This window comes from Hyperolius riggenbachi, chromosome 2 (genome assembly GCF_040937935.1).
Source record: "Hyperolius riggenbachi isolate aHypRig1 chromosome 2, aHypRig1.pri, whole genome shotgun sequence".
NCBI lineage: Eukaryota > Metazoa > Chordata > Amphibia > Anura > Hyperoliidae > Hyperolius > Hyperolius riggenbachi.
The window spans coordinates 77,387,247-77,404,357 of record NC_090647.1 but is presented as its reverse complement, the minus strand read 5'-3'; the positions used below and the strand labels follow the sequence as shown (position 1 = coordinate 77,404,357).

The window sequence follows — 17,111 nt, the reverse complement described above, 5'->3', positions numbered from 1 at the left end:
CGGTGGTTTACTTAATGGCCAGCGAGCTGCTGGGACCGGCGGCGATGCTGTCACTGAGGCGACGGTTTTCCTAATGGCCGGCGTGCTGTGGGGATGATTATCTGTTCGCCCGGGACCGGCGGCTTTGTGCTTTCCCTAATGTTGTTCAGTGTCTTGTAGAGCTCCAGCCTAGAAGGAGGATCAGCGTTCCTCATCTCGTAGAGCCCCGGGAGCGGCAGTTCCACTCGTTATAATCCGGAGTGATCTTCCGCACTGTGGCTTTAAGGGTCCCTTGCTTGATGGCCCCATCAAGCAAGGACCTTTAAGCCACAGCGCGGAAGATCACTCCAGGTTATAACGAGTAGAGCTGCCGCTCCCGGGGTTGTACGAGATGAGGAACGCTGATCCTCCCTCTAGGCGGGAGCTCTACAAGACACTGAACAACATTAGGGAAAGCACAGAGCCGCCAGTCCCTGCAGCATGCTGGCCATTGAGAAAAGCACCACCCATCCTGGGGTGAGTGACACTGATTCCTGCAGGCTTGTTTACCTTTTTATTCCTGATTAAGCATTAAAAAGTAAAATCAAATTTAAGATGCACAGTCTATATTTCTTATATCACTGTCATTAATATTCTGTACTTGTTTACTTTTTTTTTTGCCTAATTAAGCATGTCATAGTAAAAATGATTCCTGTAGGCTGCTTCATGCTGTGGTTCAGAGAGAGAAGTGGTCTTTGACATATTGCCTGAGGGGTATATTGCCTGAGAACTGCTATCCCTGCCTCACATCACTCATTTCAGTAGCTTGGAGGGAGAGGGAGAAGCTTCACAAGATGCCCCTGCACCATAGACGGTGCGGGGTTAGCATATTTTTTTCCCCCTGGTTTAAGCCCTATAAATTTAGGTGCGTCTTATGGTCCGAAAAATACGGTATGCCCCTGTGAGGGAGGGTAGCTGATGACAAACACACCCATGATCTGATCTAAAACCTACTCATCTCAGAAGTAATGGCTGCCACCTGTATAACTCTAGTTATGAAAAAAGAAGGGTGAAAAGCATGCACTGAAATGCTCATAGGCTTAAAGGAGTGCTTATTTATCTTTGTGTGTGTCAGAGTGGTGCAACTAAATATTTTGAATTGAAAAACATTTTTTGGGTTTGGGTCCGCTTTAAGTGAGTGCGTTTTAAGCTGGTTGATCCAGGAGTGGAACACTGAGCTGTCTACCAGCAACAAGAAAAAAATATGAACTGGAGAGGTATTTCAAATCAATTCACATGGCTGGACAAATGTAAGACACCCAGGTGGTGCAGTAAATTGGGTACTAAATTCAAACTAAAACCGTGCTTTCAGAAAACGTCAAAGTGAACCCGAGGTGAAAATAAACTGATGAGAGAAAATATAGTACTTATCCCCCTACTCCTGAAAATGACTTTTTTAGATAACCCACGGTTTTATTTTATATTTAAAGGCAACCTAAACTGAGAGGGATATGGATGTTTCCTTTTAAATCATACCAGTTGCCTGGCAGTCCTGCTGATCTTTCACTGCAGTAGTGGTTGAATCACAAACCTGAAACAAGCATGCAGCTAATCCAGTCTGACTTCAGTCAGAGCACCTGATCTGCATGCATGTTGAGGGGCTGTGGCTAAAAGTATTAGACACACAGGATCATCAGGAGAGTCAGGCAACTGGTAGTATTTTAAAAGGAAAAATCCATATCCTTCTCAGTTTAGTTTCACGTTAAACATTTACAAAGTAGGTTGAATGTTTTGTTGCCTCTGCTCAGTGCTAGCCTAATAAGTGTCCCAGAGTTAGAAAAAGGTCAGTAGTTCATGTATTTTATCTCCCTCTGCTCTTGGAAGTTGTATTCTGCTAGGAAAACTTTTATGGCTGTAATTAGCTTATCAGTGATGTTTACTATATTCCCAACAAGCTACAGACAAAACAGAAGCTGTCACTTCCATGTCTAGAAATGAACTCTTTCAGGCAGTAAAACGGCCTGGTTATTAATGTTTTGCACTGTACATACACATGTTTATCTCATGTCACATGTTGCCTTGAGTACACTTAAATGCAGAACACGAAAAATAAATACATGCTAGGACAGTTGTCCAGTGAACACTATTATGGAGTACCTGTATAAACTAATGTGCATCTAGACCAGGCATGGGCAAACTTGGCCCTCCAGCTGTTAAGGAACTAAAAGTCCCACAATGCATTGCAGGAGTCTGACAGCCACAGTCATGACTCATAAAGACAAATGCATTGTGGGACTTGTAGTTCCTTAACAGCTGGAGGGCCGAGTTTGCCCATGCCTGATCTAGACTATCCATTATGGACATCGCCAATGATGTAAAGTAAAGCATCTTTATCTGCTAGCTGTGGGTAAGAACTGTGATATTATAAAGACTGTAATGCTGAATTAGAAATGGTCATTTTAATTGTACGTTTTATCATCTTCCAGAACCTTTACATGTACATATTGTTTGCGGACAAGTTTGAATAAGTGTGTTTTTATTCTTAATATTTTTTTAATATTGTTATATACCGTAGTTGTTTTAGAAAATAAACTACTAAAAAAAGAGAGGGAAATGAAATTTGTGATGGTTGCTTGAAGCTTTGACAATTTATTATTTTGGAACACAAAACATGTTACATTGGGCAAAAATATGATTGGAGTGCACTTACTGCAGCTTACATGGCCTTCCTCTCTTACAATTTCGTTGTTCTACAGGTTTAATATTCACAGTGAAAAGATCATTAAACTTATTGGCAATGCTGGACAAATTTCCACCAGTGGTGCTGGCAAGTGAGTATTGCATGTGTATGCATGGTTTTGAAAATTTTTTGTACTTAGTAGTTTTCTTCATAGTAGAAGCAGCAGAGTGTTGTACCATGTTAGCCATCCGTAAAGGCAAAAAGTTTTTTAATCGGGATGATACCATTTATTGGCTAACTTACAGATGCATAAAAAGTAAGCTTTTGGCTAATCTTCATTGGCCTTGGTATATGCAGGAACCAAGTCCGATGAAGGGTTATTAGCTGAAAGCTTACTTTTTATTTATCTCTAATTTGGCCAATAAATGGTATCAGTTATACAGTGGCTTGCAAAAGTATTCGGCCCCCTTGAAGTTTTCCACATTTTGTCACATTACTGCCACAAACGTGAATCCATTTTATTGGAATACCACGGGAAAGACCAATACAAAGTGGTGTACACGTGAGAAGTAGAATGAAAATCATACATTATTCCAAACATTTTTTACAAATCAATAACTGCAAAGGGGGTGTGCGTAATTATTCAGCCCCCTGAGTCAATACTTTGTAGAACCACCTTTTGCTGCAATTACAGCTGCCAGTCTTTTAGGGTATGTCTCTACCAGCTTTTCACATCAAGAGACTGAAATCCTTGCCCATTCTTCTTTGCAAAACCGCTCCAGCTCAGTCAGATTAGATGGACAGCGTTTGTGAATAGAAGTTTTCAGATCTTGCCACAGATTCTCGATTGGACTTGGATCTGGACTTTGACTGGGCTATTCTAACACATGGATATGTTTTTTTAAACTATTCCATTGTTGCCCTGGCTTTGTTTAGGGTCGTTGTCCTGCTGGAAGGTGAACCTCCGCCCCAGTCTCAAGTCTTTTGCAGACTCCAAGAGGTTTTCTTACAAGTTTTGCATTTTGGCCAAAAAGTTCCATTTTGGTCTCATTCGTCCAGAGCACCTTCTTCCACATGTTTGCTGTGTCCCCCACATGGCTTGTGGCAAACTGCAAACGGGACTTCTTATGCATTTCTTATGCTTTCTTCTTGTCACGCTTCCATAAGAGCCAACTTTGTGCAGTGCACGACTAATAGTTGTCCTATGGACAGATTCCCCCACCTGAGCTGTAGATCTCTACAGCTCGTCCAGAGTCACCATGGGCCTCTTGACTGCATTTCTGATCAGCGCTCTCCTTGTTCGGCCTGTGAGTTTAGGTGGATGGCCTTGTCTTGGTAGGTTTACAGTTGTGCCATATTCCTTCCATTTCTGAATGATCGCTTGAACAGTGCTCCGTGGGATGTTCAATGCTTTGGAAGTCTTTTTGTAGCCTAAGTCTGCTTGAAATTTCACAATAACTTTATCCCTGACCTGTCTGGTGTGTTCTTTGGACTTTATGGTGTTGTTGCTCCCAATATTCTCTTAGACAACCTCTGAGGCCGTCACAGAGCAGCTGTATTTGTACTGACCTTAGATTACACACAGGTGCACTCTATTTAGTAATTATCACTCAGCAGGCAATGTCTATGGGCAACTGACTGCACTCAGACCAAAGGGGGCTGAATAATTACGCACACCCCGCTTTGCAGTTATTGATTTGTAAAACATGTTTGGAATCATGTATGATTTTCGTTCCACTTCTCACGTGTACCCCACTTTGTATTGGTCTTTCACGTGGAATTCCAATAAAACTGATTCATGTTTGTGGCAGTAATGTGACAAAATGTAGAAAACTTCAAGGGGGCTGGATACTTTTGCAAGCCACTGTAAATATGCCTTTTCACTGTAAGTTACATTAAAGCAGCTCATAGTTTAAAGGACTTACGAGGCGAAAATGCTAAAAAAAAGTAAATTACCTGCCTCATCTTTTATGGCACGGAGGACGCCGTCCGCGCCCTCCGTGACGATCCGCCGGGTCCCCCCGCTCATTAGCCCCCCGGGCCGGCTGCCGACCCCACAGCCCGGGTCGGGCTCTCCTGCCTCCCGCAATATGGCCGCTTCCTTTGGCCGCGGCTGCGCAGCTCTAGGGCCAGCCCCCCTGATCCACGCTACGTAGCGTGGATCAGGGGAGTTGGCCCTAGAGCTGCGCAGCCGCACTCGCGGCCAGGCGGACTGCGCAGCCGCGGCCAAAGGAAGCGGCCATATTGCGGGTGGCAGGAGAGCCCGACCCGGGCCGTGGGGTCGGCAGCCGGCCCGGGGGGCTAATGAGCGCGGGGACCCGGCGGATCGGCACGGAGGGCGCGGACGGCGTCCTCCGTGCCATAAAAGATGAGGCAGGTAATTTACTTTTTTTTTAGCATTTTCGCCTCGTAAGTCCTTTAATACTGGTATCCCCAACAAGGAAGCCACCTTGACAGCATTGAAAGGTATTCACTACCTTTTTGTCTCTATATGGTCTTCATTTTTAAATAAAGATTTTAAACCTTGCTCCACTCAACCACAGTCTGACTGCCTCCCTGACCCTCAGACTTTCATGTATCATTCCTTGGCATCTTAACAATTAAAACATTCATCCCTTTATCCTTACTGAAAAGGAGCTAACTCTCCACACCATGTGCAAGCCCCATTCCACTTTGTTACTTTGACCTACGGTGTAAACAAATATCACTTCAAGAGTACTGGAGGCAGATATTCTATACATTATAGGACACAGAGGCATGTTTTCTGCCCAATGACATGCCTATGTGTCCTTCTTGTACCGCTGTCAATTCCCCCCAGGCTCTGTTGTGCCCCCTCAAAGATAGTGAGAGGCTAGCGACAATCTATGCCCTGTTTATGTCCTGTTGTTCAAGCCAGGGTGTAGATTTCAGTCATCCCCGCCACGTGTGCCGTTCGCTCTCACAGTTTCCATTACTATCTGCGTTGCTACACCCGCTTGCTCGGCTGTCACTCTGAAAGCAGAACTTCCATGTATCAGTTAGGAGCTACCCAGTGACTGCTGTAAGCCAGTCACAACAATCTCTGGTCTTAAAGCAGCCAGAGCACTCGGGTCCAAAAGGTGATAACAATGTGGATTAGCTTAACCTCCCTGGCGTTCTGATTCCTGCGGGAACGTTTTTTGCACAATTTATTTTTTTAATTTATCATGTAGCTAGCCTAGCGCTAACGTTTTAAATATAAATGTAAAGATGAAATATTTTTAATTTTTATTTTTTTTCTTTATTTTAAAGTTGTAAATAGCGATGGATGCAAAACGGAAAAAATGCACCTTTATTCCCAAATAAAATATTTCCGCCATACATTGTGATAGGAACATAATTTAATCGGTGTAATAAACGGGACAAATGGGCAAATACAATACGTGAGTTTTAATTATGGAGGCATGTATTATTTTAAAGAGACACTGAAGTGAAGAAAAAATGATGATATTATGATTTGTATGTGTAGCACAGCTAAGAAATAAAACATTAAGATCAGATACATCAGTCTAATTGTTTCCAGTACAGGAAAAGTTGAAAAACTCCAGTTGTTATCTCTATGCAAACAAGCCATTAAGCTCTCCAACTAAGTTAAGGTAGCCATACACTGGACGATTTGCCATCAGATTCGACCAACTGACAGATCCCTATCTGATCGAATCTGATCAGAAAGGGATTGTATGGCTACCTTTACTGCAAACAGATTGTGAACCGATTTCAGCCTGAAACCGTTCACAATCTGTTGTGGTGGTGGTGGTGCTGCCGCCGCTCCCCCAGCCCGCATGCCCGCATACATTACCTGCGCCGCCGGCGCGATTCCAGTCCCCAGGTCACCGCTGCTCCGTCTCCGCTCTGGTCTCCGGCCCCGACATGCTTTACTTCTTCCTGCCCGGCAGGAAGTTTAAACAGTAGAGCGCCCTCTACTGTTTAAACTTCCTGCCGGGCCGGAGGAACTGAAGCATGCCGGAGACCAGCGCGGACATGGAGCAGCGGTGACCGGGCGTAGACGTGCCGGCGGAGCAGGTAATGTATGCGGCTCTATTGCGCTCCCTACCCGCGGGCGATCAACGCTAATTTTCCGCACGGAGAGATCGACGTGATCGGACGAAAAGGATCGAAATTCGGCGTGTAGCGCGAACGATTGGCAGCAGATTCGATCCCAGTGATCGAATCTGCTGTCGAAACGGCGGTGAATCGAGCCAGTGTATGGCCACCTTTAGTCCTGGAAAGGGCTGTTATCTGACTTTTATCTCAACTGTTCCTGGACTATTTACTTTTCCTCTGCTAGAGGAGAGGTCATTACTTCACAGACTGCTCTGAAAGACTCATTTTGAATGCTGAGTGTTGTGTAATCTGCACATATTATAGAATGATGCAATGTTAGAAAAAACACTATATACCTGAAAATAAAAGTATGAGAATATTTTCTTTGCTGCTAATCTTCTAGTAATTATTCATAGTACACAACCAATTCACTATATCATATTTTTTTTTTGCTTCAGTGTCTCTTTAAGACTATATTTGCTGAAAACTGAGAAATAATGAATTTTTTTCCTTTTTTTTTTTTCTTCTTCCTGTTAAAATGCATTTACAGTAAAGTGGCTCTTAGCAAAATGTACCACCCAAAGAAAGCCTAATTGGTGGCGGAAAACAAGATATAGATCAGTTCATTGTGCTAAGTAATGATAAAGTTATAGGCTAATAAATGGGAGGTGAACATTGCTCGGATGCATAAAGTGAAAACGACTGAAGGCTGAAGTGGTTAAGACATATTGATCATATATCCTCCCCACCAACTTGGGACTCAGCCTACGAAACTCATTTGCCAGGAATTCATACAATGAAGCTATACCCACCTATTATCTGCATATATGTGTGTAACCATTTCTCTTCTCTCCCCCCCCCCCCCTCCCCCTTTCCTCCTTTGAAGCCAGTATCCTTATAGAAAGGGAAGTATAATAGAATCAAGACACCTAAAACTTTTTTAGTGAACTAAGGAATGGTGTGAAGTAAGATAAGCATGTGGGTCCTTGTTCTTAAAGGAATTATCAGGCAAAAAAAAATGAGTTTCACTTACCTGGGGCTTCTACCAGCCCCATGCAGTCATCCTGTGCCCTCATAGTCACTCACTACTGCTCCACTCCCCCCGCCGCCAGCTAGTTTCGTTTTTCGGTTGCACACATTTTTACGCATTCTCGCTGGTGCAGGAACATTAACACAAACATCTTTACGCGTTAGTGGTGCAATGCGTAAAAATGTACGCATTGCACAACCAATGCGTAAAAATGTATGCAATGCGGCCCGCCAAACCCTGAGGATGGCAAAAACAAAACTAGCTGGCGGCAGGGGACCGGAGGAGCCATGAGTGACTGCGAGGGCACAGGATGGCTGCATGGGGCTGGTAGAAGCCCCGGGCAAGTGAAACTCCTTTTTTTTTTCTTCCCCTTTAACCACTTTGTCCTCCTTGACGTATAAAAACGTCAAGGAGGACAGGCGCGCTCCCGGCCGCGGATTCGGTAGCCACGGAATCAATGTATCGGGCTATGGAGCCCGATCACTGATTCCTCTCGCCGCTGAAAAAGCGACAGCTTCTCTCGGAAGCTTCGCTCTTTCTGAAGCTGTGTCCCTCTAAGCGTACATTGTACGCTTAGAGTGACGTCATGTAAACAAACTCAAGATTGCCATCTTGTGGCCAAAAAGTAAAACTACAAGTAAAAGTTAAAAAACATTACAATACACAAATATTTCACCAAATAAAACACTTTTATATCCCACCCTCCCAAAAATGCCCACATAAAATGTTTAATAAAAAACAAAACAAAACATTACTATAAAAAAAAAATATTTACCTAAGGGTCTAAACTTTTTTAATATCTATATAAAGATGAAATATTTCTCTCAATTTTTTTTTATAAGCTTGTAAATAGTGATGAATGCAAAACGGGAAAAATGCTCTTTTATTTCCAAATAAAATATTGTCGTGATACATTGTGATAGGGACATAATTTAAACGGTGAAATAACCGTGATAAATGGGCAATTACAATACGTGGGTTTTAATTATGGAGGCATGTATTATTTTAAAACTATAATGGCCGAAAACTGACAAATGAATTTTTTAATTTTTTTTCTTATTCTTACTGTTAAAATGCATTTACAGTAAGGTAGCTCTTAGCAAAATGTACCCCCCAAAGAAAGCCTAATTGGTGGCGGAAAAAACAAGAAATAGATCAGTTCATTGTGAGAAGTAGTGATAAAGTTATAGGCTAATGAATGGGAGGTGAACATTGCTCGGATGCATAAAGTGAAAACAACTGAGAGCTTAAGTGGTTAAGCAAAGAAAAATGTTCTTGTTTTATAGATTGTTTGGAGCTTCTTTATATCAAAGTTCAAACGGTTGCCATTTACAAAATGGCTGAGAAACACCAACTTTTCAATGTTCTCTCTGACAATACTGGTAGTTGCGTTTCTTGGTGTTCAGTTTTCTTGAATATCCTACCACTAAAGCGCATGTCTTGGAGTGCAATAACGCGAACCACTCTCTCTATTCTAAGGGAGTTTACACACAATCCATTTTGATTAGCCAATGATTGTGCAGTTTTACCAGGTAATAAGAGGGGCAATAGATTGTGTAGGTGAGTACTATATGGAGTTGGTAACATTTGCCAATCAAAATTGGATGTGTGTGCACACCCTATAAAGATTGTGATTCACAAAGGAGCTGCAGACTACAAACCTGAGCATGCAGAAAGTCGGACTTGCCATAGGAACAGGAGTATTTCTACTTTTTTCTATTTTTTATTGTAGGACAGTCAGAGTTTCACGTTACTATTAGTTATTATCGTGGCTTTTGTTGAGAAAACAGAGCTTTCAGGGAGAAAAATATGAATTAAAAAAAATCAACTTTAAGGAAATTTTAAAGAGAACCTGAGGCGGTTTGTGGGGGGTGGGAGGGCAGATGGGCCAAGGAGGCATGTTCTCTGCCTCATGACATGCCTCCGTGTCCCCACACCGCCGCTATAGCCCATTAGCGACATTATTTGTCGCTATATCAGCGGTAAACATAGGGGAGATTCCCTATTTTAAATGCCCGCCAGGAGCGTTCCTACAGGCTCTCTCCCTCTGGCCGCGCCACCGTTGGGCAGCTCTCTATCCCTGGCCGCGCCACCTGCCACTCCCCCGCCTCCCTGCACGCTGGTTGAGAGCGTCAATTCCTCATTCCATCATCGTGACCCAGAGGTCACAAAGTGAAAGTGTGCCCCGGGGCGGCATTTTTTGCGGCTACCACTCAAACACCCCCCCCCCCCCCCCCCCATGGATCAGGTAGCCTACATTTTTTTTTTAATATATAAATCTGAGCACATCTCGGGCTCTCTGTAAACTGAAGGATTTGATAATTTAGAAATAAGAATTACTTATTTGGGGTTCTTCCAATCCCCAGTGCAGTCTATCAGGCCCCTTGATGTTGTCCTGGTATGCACAGTTTTGTCACTGTGCCTCCAACTAAAGTCCACGGCTCAGACATTAGCTATTGCGCATTTGTGGCCCTGGCTGCATGTCTCCTCAATCACGCTTCTGTGGATGTGTGCATTCCAGGAACTCAGTTGCAAGTTTTACAAAATGTCACATTCTGGCAGACTATGACTGCATGCGCAGAATGCTGCCGGTCTTGGGAGTGCGTTTGTAGAGACTGGCGCAGCTGTGACAGTGCTTGCACGAACTGCTCAACGCAGCTGACCAGGATGGCAGTGAGGGACTTGCAGGACTATTGAGGGCTTGAAGAAGCACCAGGTAAATAAACCTTAAAGCGGAATATAACCCTGCATTTCAACTTTGCTCTAAAACCTTATTTACAGCATATTATATGCAACCAGCATTTTTTTTTTTTTTTTTTTACTAGACCAGCATTGGAAGGGTTACACACAGAGACGCATCCGAAGTTTAGATAGATACATTTAAGTAAACACAATGTAACAAGTGGTGAATGTTACACACTGGCTGTCCTCCAGCTCCTGCACAGTCAGTGTGTGTCACATTCCATACTTGTTACATTGTGTTTACTTAAATGTATCTATCTAAACTTCAGGTGAGTCTGCATTTCTGTCCACGGAACTTTAAAGCTCTGTGTGTAACCCTTCCAATGCTGTTCTGCTAAAAAAAAAAATGCTGGTTGCATAGAATATGCTGTAAATAATGTTTTAGAGCAAAGTTGAAATTCAGGGTTATATTCCGCTTTAAAGTTTTTACCCCACCTAAGGTTTCCTTTAACATAAAGATTGAAAAATACATTAAAAGTAAGCTTCAGTAATGTAAAATGGTATAGGCTACTTTATTCATATGTTCTCCACATATGATGAAACAACCTGGAAGTGGTATGAAAAGAAGTTTGAGACATGGATACAGCTTTTAAAAGATATTTACTTTAAAATCCGACACCATGGTCATAAGTACACTCACCCTATGTTATACTTTAATATTTTAGAACTACCTTCCTAGTAAGTACTGTAAGAAATACAATAAACATTCTGGTTGTATTGACCAAAGTGAACACATCTGTGGTGTGATGCTAATGTAAGCCCTTTTACATTTGATCACTTTGTTTTCTTCCACAGCTGTCCAAAAACACTAAATAAGAGCACTTTGTTGCCTACAAATAAGGATTCTTACGCATTAGAGTCTTATCCAGATGTTAAACCAAAACACGGAAATGGTACCTCAAACGTGACTGATGCAAAATATTTGATGGACCTTAAAACTGATCTAGTGCAAACCTTGGAAGAGGATTGTCAGATGGAAGAAAACTTCCAGCTGGGGTTGGACTCCAATAACAATGTTCATCAGGCATCAAGATTACTTCCACCTACAAGCAAACCTTTACCTTATAGGCCTCCTAGTCCTGATGTTATCATAGAAGAGATTTTCGATGATGAGCAAGATTGTAAGTTTTTGTTGTATAAAAACAAATTGGTTTTAAATTGGGTAGTATGCACAATTATTTAAAGATGAGTTTGTCGTGGAACAGGTATAAACAAAAAAAGTATTTCTCATAATAATAATAATAATCCTCATCATCAAGCAATCAGTTACATAAAACAGAACAATCTCACACATTCTTTTGTGTGTAAAAATGTATACTTTCACTGCAGAGAGTAGTACAAGATGGCTTGTCTCTAGCTAATGGCAAATGTAATCCTTGCTGGTTGAAGCTTTCTGAGGCATGTGCCTTCACTCTGCCCTCCTCCCTCTGCTGAAGTGACTTGTTGCCAGGGCATTGTCTGTTCAGCCAAGGGAGTGAGCAGAATCAAAACAGAGGCTTAAAGTGCCCATAGACCTAACGATTATGGGCAGATTCGACAGAAACAAATTTATCTCTAATCGAATCTGACTAGAGATAAATTTGTCTTTTTGTTGTTTCTGCCCAGAAACTACAGGCCAATTCCACTCCGATTTCAGTATGAAATCTTCAGCAAATCGGCACCGCCACTGCCCCCAATGTATAAATGTTCTACCCAGTGTCTGCATTTATACATTACCTGTCCTGTTGCTGCCTCCGCGCGGTGTCCGTAATCCTCCAGGCAATTCTCCATACACGCTACTGGCGCATAGCGTCTGACATCAGATGCCATGTGCCAGTAGTGTGTACGGAGAGCCACCCGGAGGTTACCAACACCGCGCGGAGGCTGCAACAGGGCAAGTAACGTATAAATGCAGACACGGGTGGTACATTTATACATTGCAGTGGCGGGGATTTCGTCGTCTCTTCGCTCATTCCAAAATCGACTGCCGTACTGCCGCACACCTGAGCGACCAACTTCGGCCCGACATCTTGCGGCACGCGCAACCGACCGTGCGACCAATTTCCGTCACGAAATTGGTCGCTTTGCCGATCAGGTATGCACTTGGCAGCCCCAATTTTCATACAATTTGATTATAATAATCAAATTGGATGGTCGATTGGCTGCCAAGCCGCCAGATGTATGGCCACCTTAAAGGGAACCTAAAATGAGAAGGATAAGGATTTTTACTTTTAAAATAATGCCCGTTGCCTGACTCTCCTGCTAATCCTGTGTCTCTAATACCTTTAGCCACAGCCCCTTTTTCTAACTCTGCGACACTTATTAGGCTAGCACTGAACAGAGGCAACAAAACATTCAACCTACTTTGTAAATGTTTAAAGTGAACCTAAACTGAGAAGGATATGGATTTTTCCTTTTAAAATAATACCAGTTGCCTGACTCTCCTGATGATCCCGTGTGTCTAATACTTTAAGCCACAGCCCCTCAACAAGCATGCAGATCAGGTGCTCTGACTGAAGTCAGACTGGATTAGCTGCATGCTTGTTTCAGGTGTGTGATTCAGCCACTACTGCAGCCAAAGCGATCACCAGGACTGACAAGCAACTGGTATTTTTTTAAAAGGAAACATCCATTTCCCTCTCAGTTTAAGGTTCCCTTTAAGAGTGTCTTCTGTTTTTGCCATTGAGACCAAGATAAGCTATCTTGTACTGCTCTCTGCAGTGAAAGTATACACACAGTTACATGAAAGGACATTTGAAAGCAATCCCACACAGTCTCTAAGGGCCCGTTTCCACTGGAGCGGAAACCGCTCCGAATCCGCAGTTTCCCCGCAGGAAAATCTCGCAGGGAAACTGCAATAGGAAACTATGGCGCCGCCGGCCGAATCGTTTACCCTAGCGATTTGGCCGACCCTGGCCACATATTTCGCGTGGGAGGCTGCGAATCCCATAGCCGTGCATGGCACGGCTTCTGGGATTCGCCTACGATCTCGCACACCCGGAAGTGCCGCCGCGCATCTCACGGACGCGTGCGGCAACAAGTGGAAACGAGCCCTGAGGGCCCATTTACACTTAATCAGTTGGTGTGCATTAATGCGCGTTTTTTTTCCATAGCAGTGCATTGTGAAAAAGATTTCGGTTAAAACGCGTTAAGTGTGAAAGGTGCCATAGGAAAACCTAGGCATTACATTTTCTTTCCGTTATAACTGAGAGCAACTGATTAAGTGTAAAGGGGCCCTGGAACTGGAGGTAGAAGGAAGGTGTGAGACCTGAAATGGAAGCAGGAAACCATGGGACTGCTCTGTTAGAGGAGCAAAAAAGTGGGAGGAGTGTAGGTTTGTAGAAAGGCAAGAGATGTTGGTTGGGCACAGGGCAATAAAGAAAGAGCTTTGCCCATGTGAGCTAACTTAAAGAAAATCTGAAGTTCTGAAGTCTCATAAAAATCATGTTTTTATATTAAAAATCTCTAACATGATAGCCCTAACTAAAATGCCGCTTCCCCGCGGCTGAACTGTAACTAAATCCCCCCAAACTCCCCAGGGCATATTGCGGCGAGTGCTTCTGTGAGAGGCAGAGCTTTCGGCTGTAGCTCTGCCTCTAGACGCGACTATCAGCGCGGATCGCTGCCTCTCCCTGCCCCTCTCTGTCTTCTTTCACTGTGAGGAGCAGGGGAGAGGCAGAGATACGCACAGATTGAGGCGCATGGAGGCAGAGCAGCAGCTGAAAGCAGCAAAATCCACGACCAAGAAAGTTGTGGATTTTGTGGTGGGGGGGATTTAGTTCAGCTGCAGAGATGCAGCGTTTTAGTTAGGGCAATCATGTTAAACAGATTTTTAATCTAAAAACCATGATTTTTATGAGACTTCAAAGTCTCTTTAAAGAGAATCTGTATTGTTAAAATCGCACAAAAGTAAACATACCAGTGCGTTAGGGGACATCTCCTATTCCCCTCTGACACAATTTCGCCGCTCCTCGCCGCATTAAAAGTGGTTAAAAACAGTTTTAAAAAGTTTGTTTATAAACAAACAAAATGGCCACCAAAACAGGAAGTAGGTTGATGTACAGTATGTCCACACATAGAAAATACATCCATACACAAGCAGGCTGTATACAGCCATCCTTTTGAATCTCAAGAGATCATTTGTGTGTTTCTTTCCCCCTGTTCTCATGCACTGAAGTTTCAGGCTGCTTGTTTCTTCCTGCAAACAGCTTTGCCCTTATCTGTAATCCTCAGTATGTGAAAGCCCAGCCAGCTCAGAGGACTATTTATCCAGCTTGTAAAAGATAAGAGAGAAGAGAGAAGCTGCTCTAATCTAAATAATACACAGGCAGTGTGTAGAGAGGGGCCAGGAGGGGGGAGATGCATCACAGAACCACAACACTGAAGAACTTGGCAGCCTTCCAGACACAGGCCGACAAGTCTGACAGGGGAAAGATACATTGATTTATTACAGAGATAGTGATAGTATAAAGTGCTGCAGTAAGCCAGAACACATTAGAATAGCTTTTTTAACTTGTAGGATGATAAAAAACAGGATGCAATTTTTGTTACGGAGTCTCTTTAAGAAGTAGAAGAGACGTTTGTGGGTAAGTAACTGGTCTAAGTGGCTTATAATGTTGATTTATTCATTTGACATAAACATTTGCAGTCTTAGATTTTTTTTTTTTTATCTTACTTAAATGTTTAATTTAACATGCTATTGCTATGATTCTGCAGCATTAAGTGAAATTCCTTCCAACACACAGTGCCATAAAAGAGCAACCTACTCAAAGAAAAGTAAGTAATTTTACATATCTATGAGCATGTGACCTGTATTACGATGAGCATAAGTTACTAACTACCTATGAGTTGTTACCTGCATATGAGTTTGTGGTTGCTCCTTCTTTCCACCAAAAATTAATTCAGTTTTGGTAAGATGCGGTCAGCCATCAGCAACTTTTGAGCAGTGAATTTGTAAACTTTATTCACCTTTAGTTCTCATCTTCACCTGCTTTCCACTATTGTTAAACAATTATTTAGTATTTATACAGCGCTGACCTGTTCCTCAGCGGTTTACAGAGATTAGTCATGTCAGCAACTGTCCCTCTGAGGAATCACAATCTAATCCCTACTATAGTCCTATGTCCATCGTAGTATAGAGCCAATTTTTACCACTGTACTACCGAGTGCCATTTTAATACCGTACTTTGCTGCCTAATTGTCAACCAAAACTCATGTTTTAAAACAGCCCAAGGGAAATCCTGCTGCGATAAGACAGGGATGAGACAATTTCACCTTAAAAGATGACTGTAATGGGAGGGATATGGAGGCTGCCATATTGATTTCCTTTTTAAGCAATACCAGTTGCCTGGCAGCCCTGCTGATCCTAATACTTTTAGGGCTCGTTTCCACTATTGTGGTGCGGAATCGCCTGGATTCCACTGCTGATGAAATCTCATGCGGATGCGATTCCCCATGTGTTTTTTTTTGCAGCGAATTCGCATGCGATTTCGCATAGGTGAGGGTATATGCGATTTTAACCATGTCATTGCCTGTGTGAATTTACATTGGTACCTATGCGAATTCGCGGCAAAAAACACATGGAGAAAACGCATGCGATTTCCCTATGAAATACATTGCATGCGATTCGCATGCATTCCACTCGCAGGCGAATTCTGCGGCTCTTTTGTGCGGTTTTTTCACCGCTGAAAAAAAAGCACCTCAACAACGCTACAGTGGAAACAGGCCCATCCACTTGCATTACATGTGCGAATCCGCATGCGTCCAACGCATATTCGCAATAGTGGAAACGAGCCCTAACCCACAGACCCTGAACAAGAATGCAGCAGATCAGGGATTTCTGACATTTTTGACAGCTCTGACAAGATTAGCTGCATGCTTGTTTCTGGTGTTATTCCGACATTACTCAGCCAAATAGACCAGTAGGACTGCCAGGCAATTGGTATTGTTTAAAAGGAAATAAATATGGCAGCCTCCATACACTTCTCACTACAGTTGTCCTTTAAGAAACATTTTGCTGACTCTTATTTCTCTGTATGGTCATTTTAGTATCAGGACAGAGACTACGCTGTTCGAGCAGTAGGAACTAAGCTCACTATGCAAGAGCAAATTGTAGAGGAAATATTTTACTGCTTGAGTCTCTTAAAATTTTAAACTTTTTTGGGAATATTCAGACCATCGTATTGAATTTTTACTTTTAGGTGAATCAAGCTGTTAACTTCTCCTTAGCTTTAATTATTTTATTTTTTAGACTATAAGACCCTCCTGGCCATAAAACAGACCTAGGTTTAGAGGACAAAACCAGGGAAAATATATATTGCTGCAGACGCAATACTATTCTCCGATGGAGAATGCACACTGCGCTTGCTCAGACTGGCCTCGCCTGGCCGAAGTTACGGGACTCAGTACAGAAGACTCCATATCCCTTTTGCTTCAGTTGTCCTTTAAGGCTAGTTACACACCGGGACGTTGTGTTATAGTGGACGTTATGGTCGCATAACGTCCCCTAACGTAACGCCTGCTGGTGTTGGTAGAGGACGTTGAGTGAGCCGCGTTAAGCGGCTCTTTCTGCATTAGGGCAGTGAGAGTGACGCTGATTGGCCGGCGGGACCACGTGATGCGGAGTGAAACACTCCGCATCACGTGGTACCGCCAGCCAAT

General features: G+C 43.0%; 1 protein-coding gene across 1 annotated transcript in view; it reads left to right on the top strand.

Moving 5' to 3' along the window:
• The window catches only part of RNF17 (ring finger protein 17), a 191,098-nt gene that overhangs the window by 55,745 nt on the left and 118,242 nt on the right, over positions 1-17,111 (top strand). Inside the window, exons 11-13 of the mRNA XM_068266942.1 lie at positions 2,715-2,789; positions 11,268-11,593; positions 15,168-15,227. Coding sequence (XP_068123043.1) covers positions 2,715-2,789; positions 11,268-11,593; positions 15,168-15,227 — 461 coding nt within the window. The remainder of the gene's footprint in view (positions 1-2,714; positions 2,790-11,267; positions 11,594-15,167; positions 15,228-17,111) is intronic.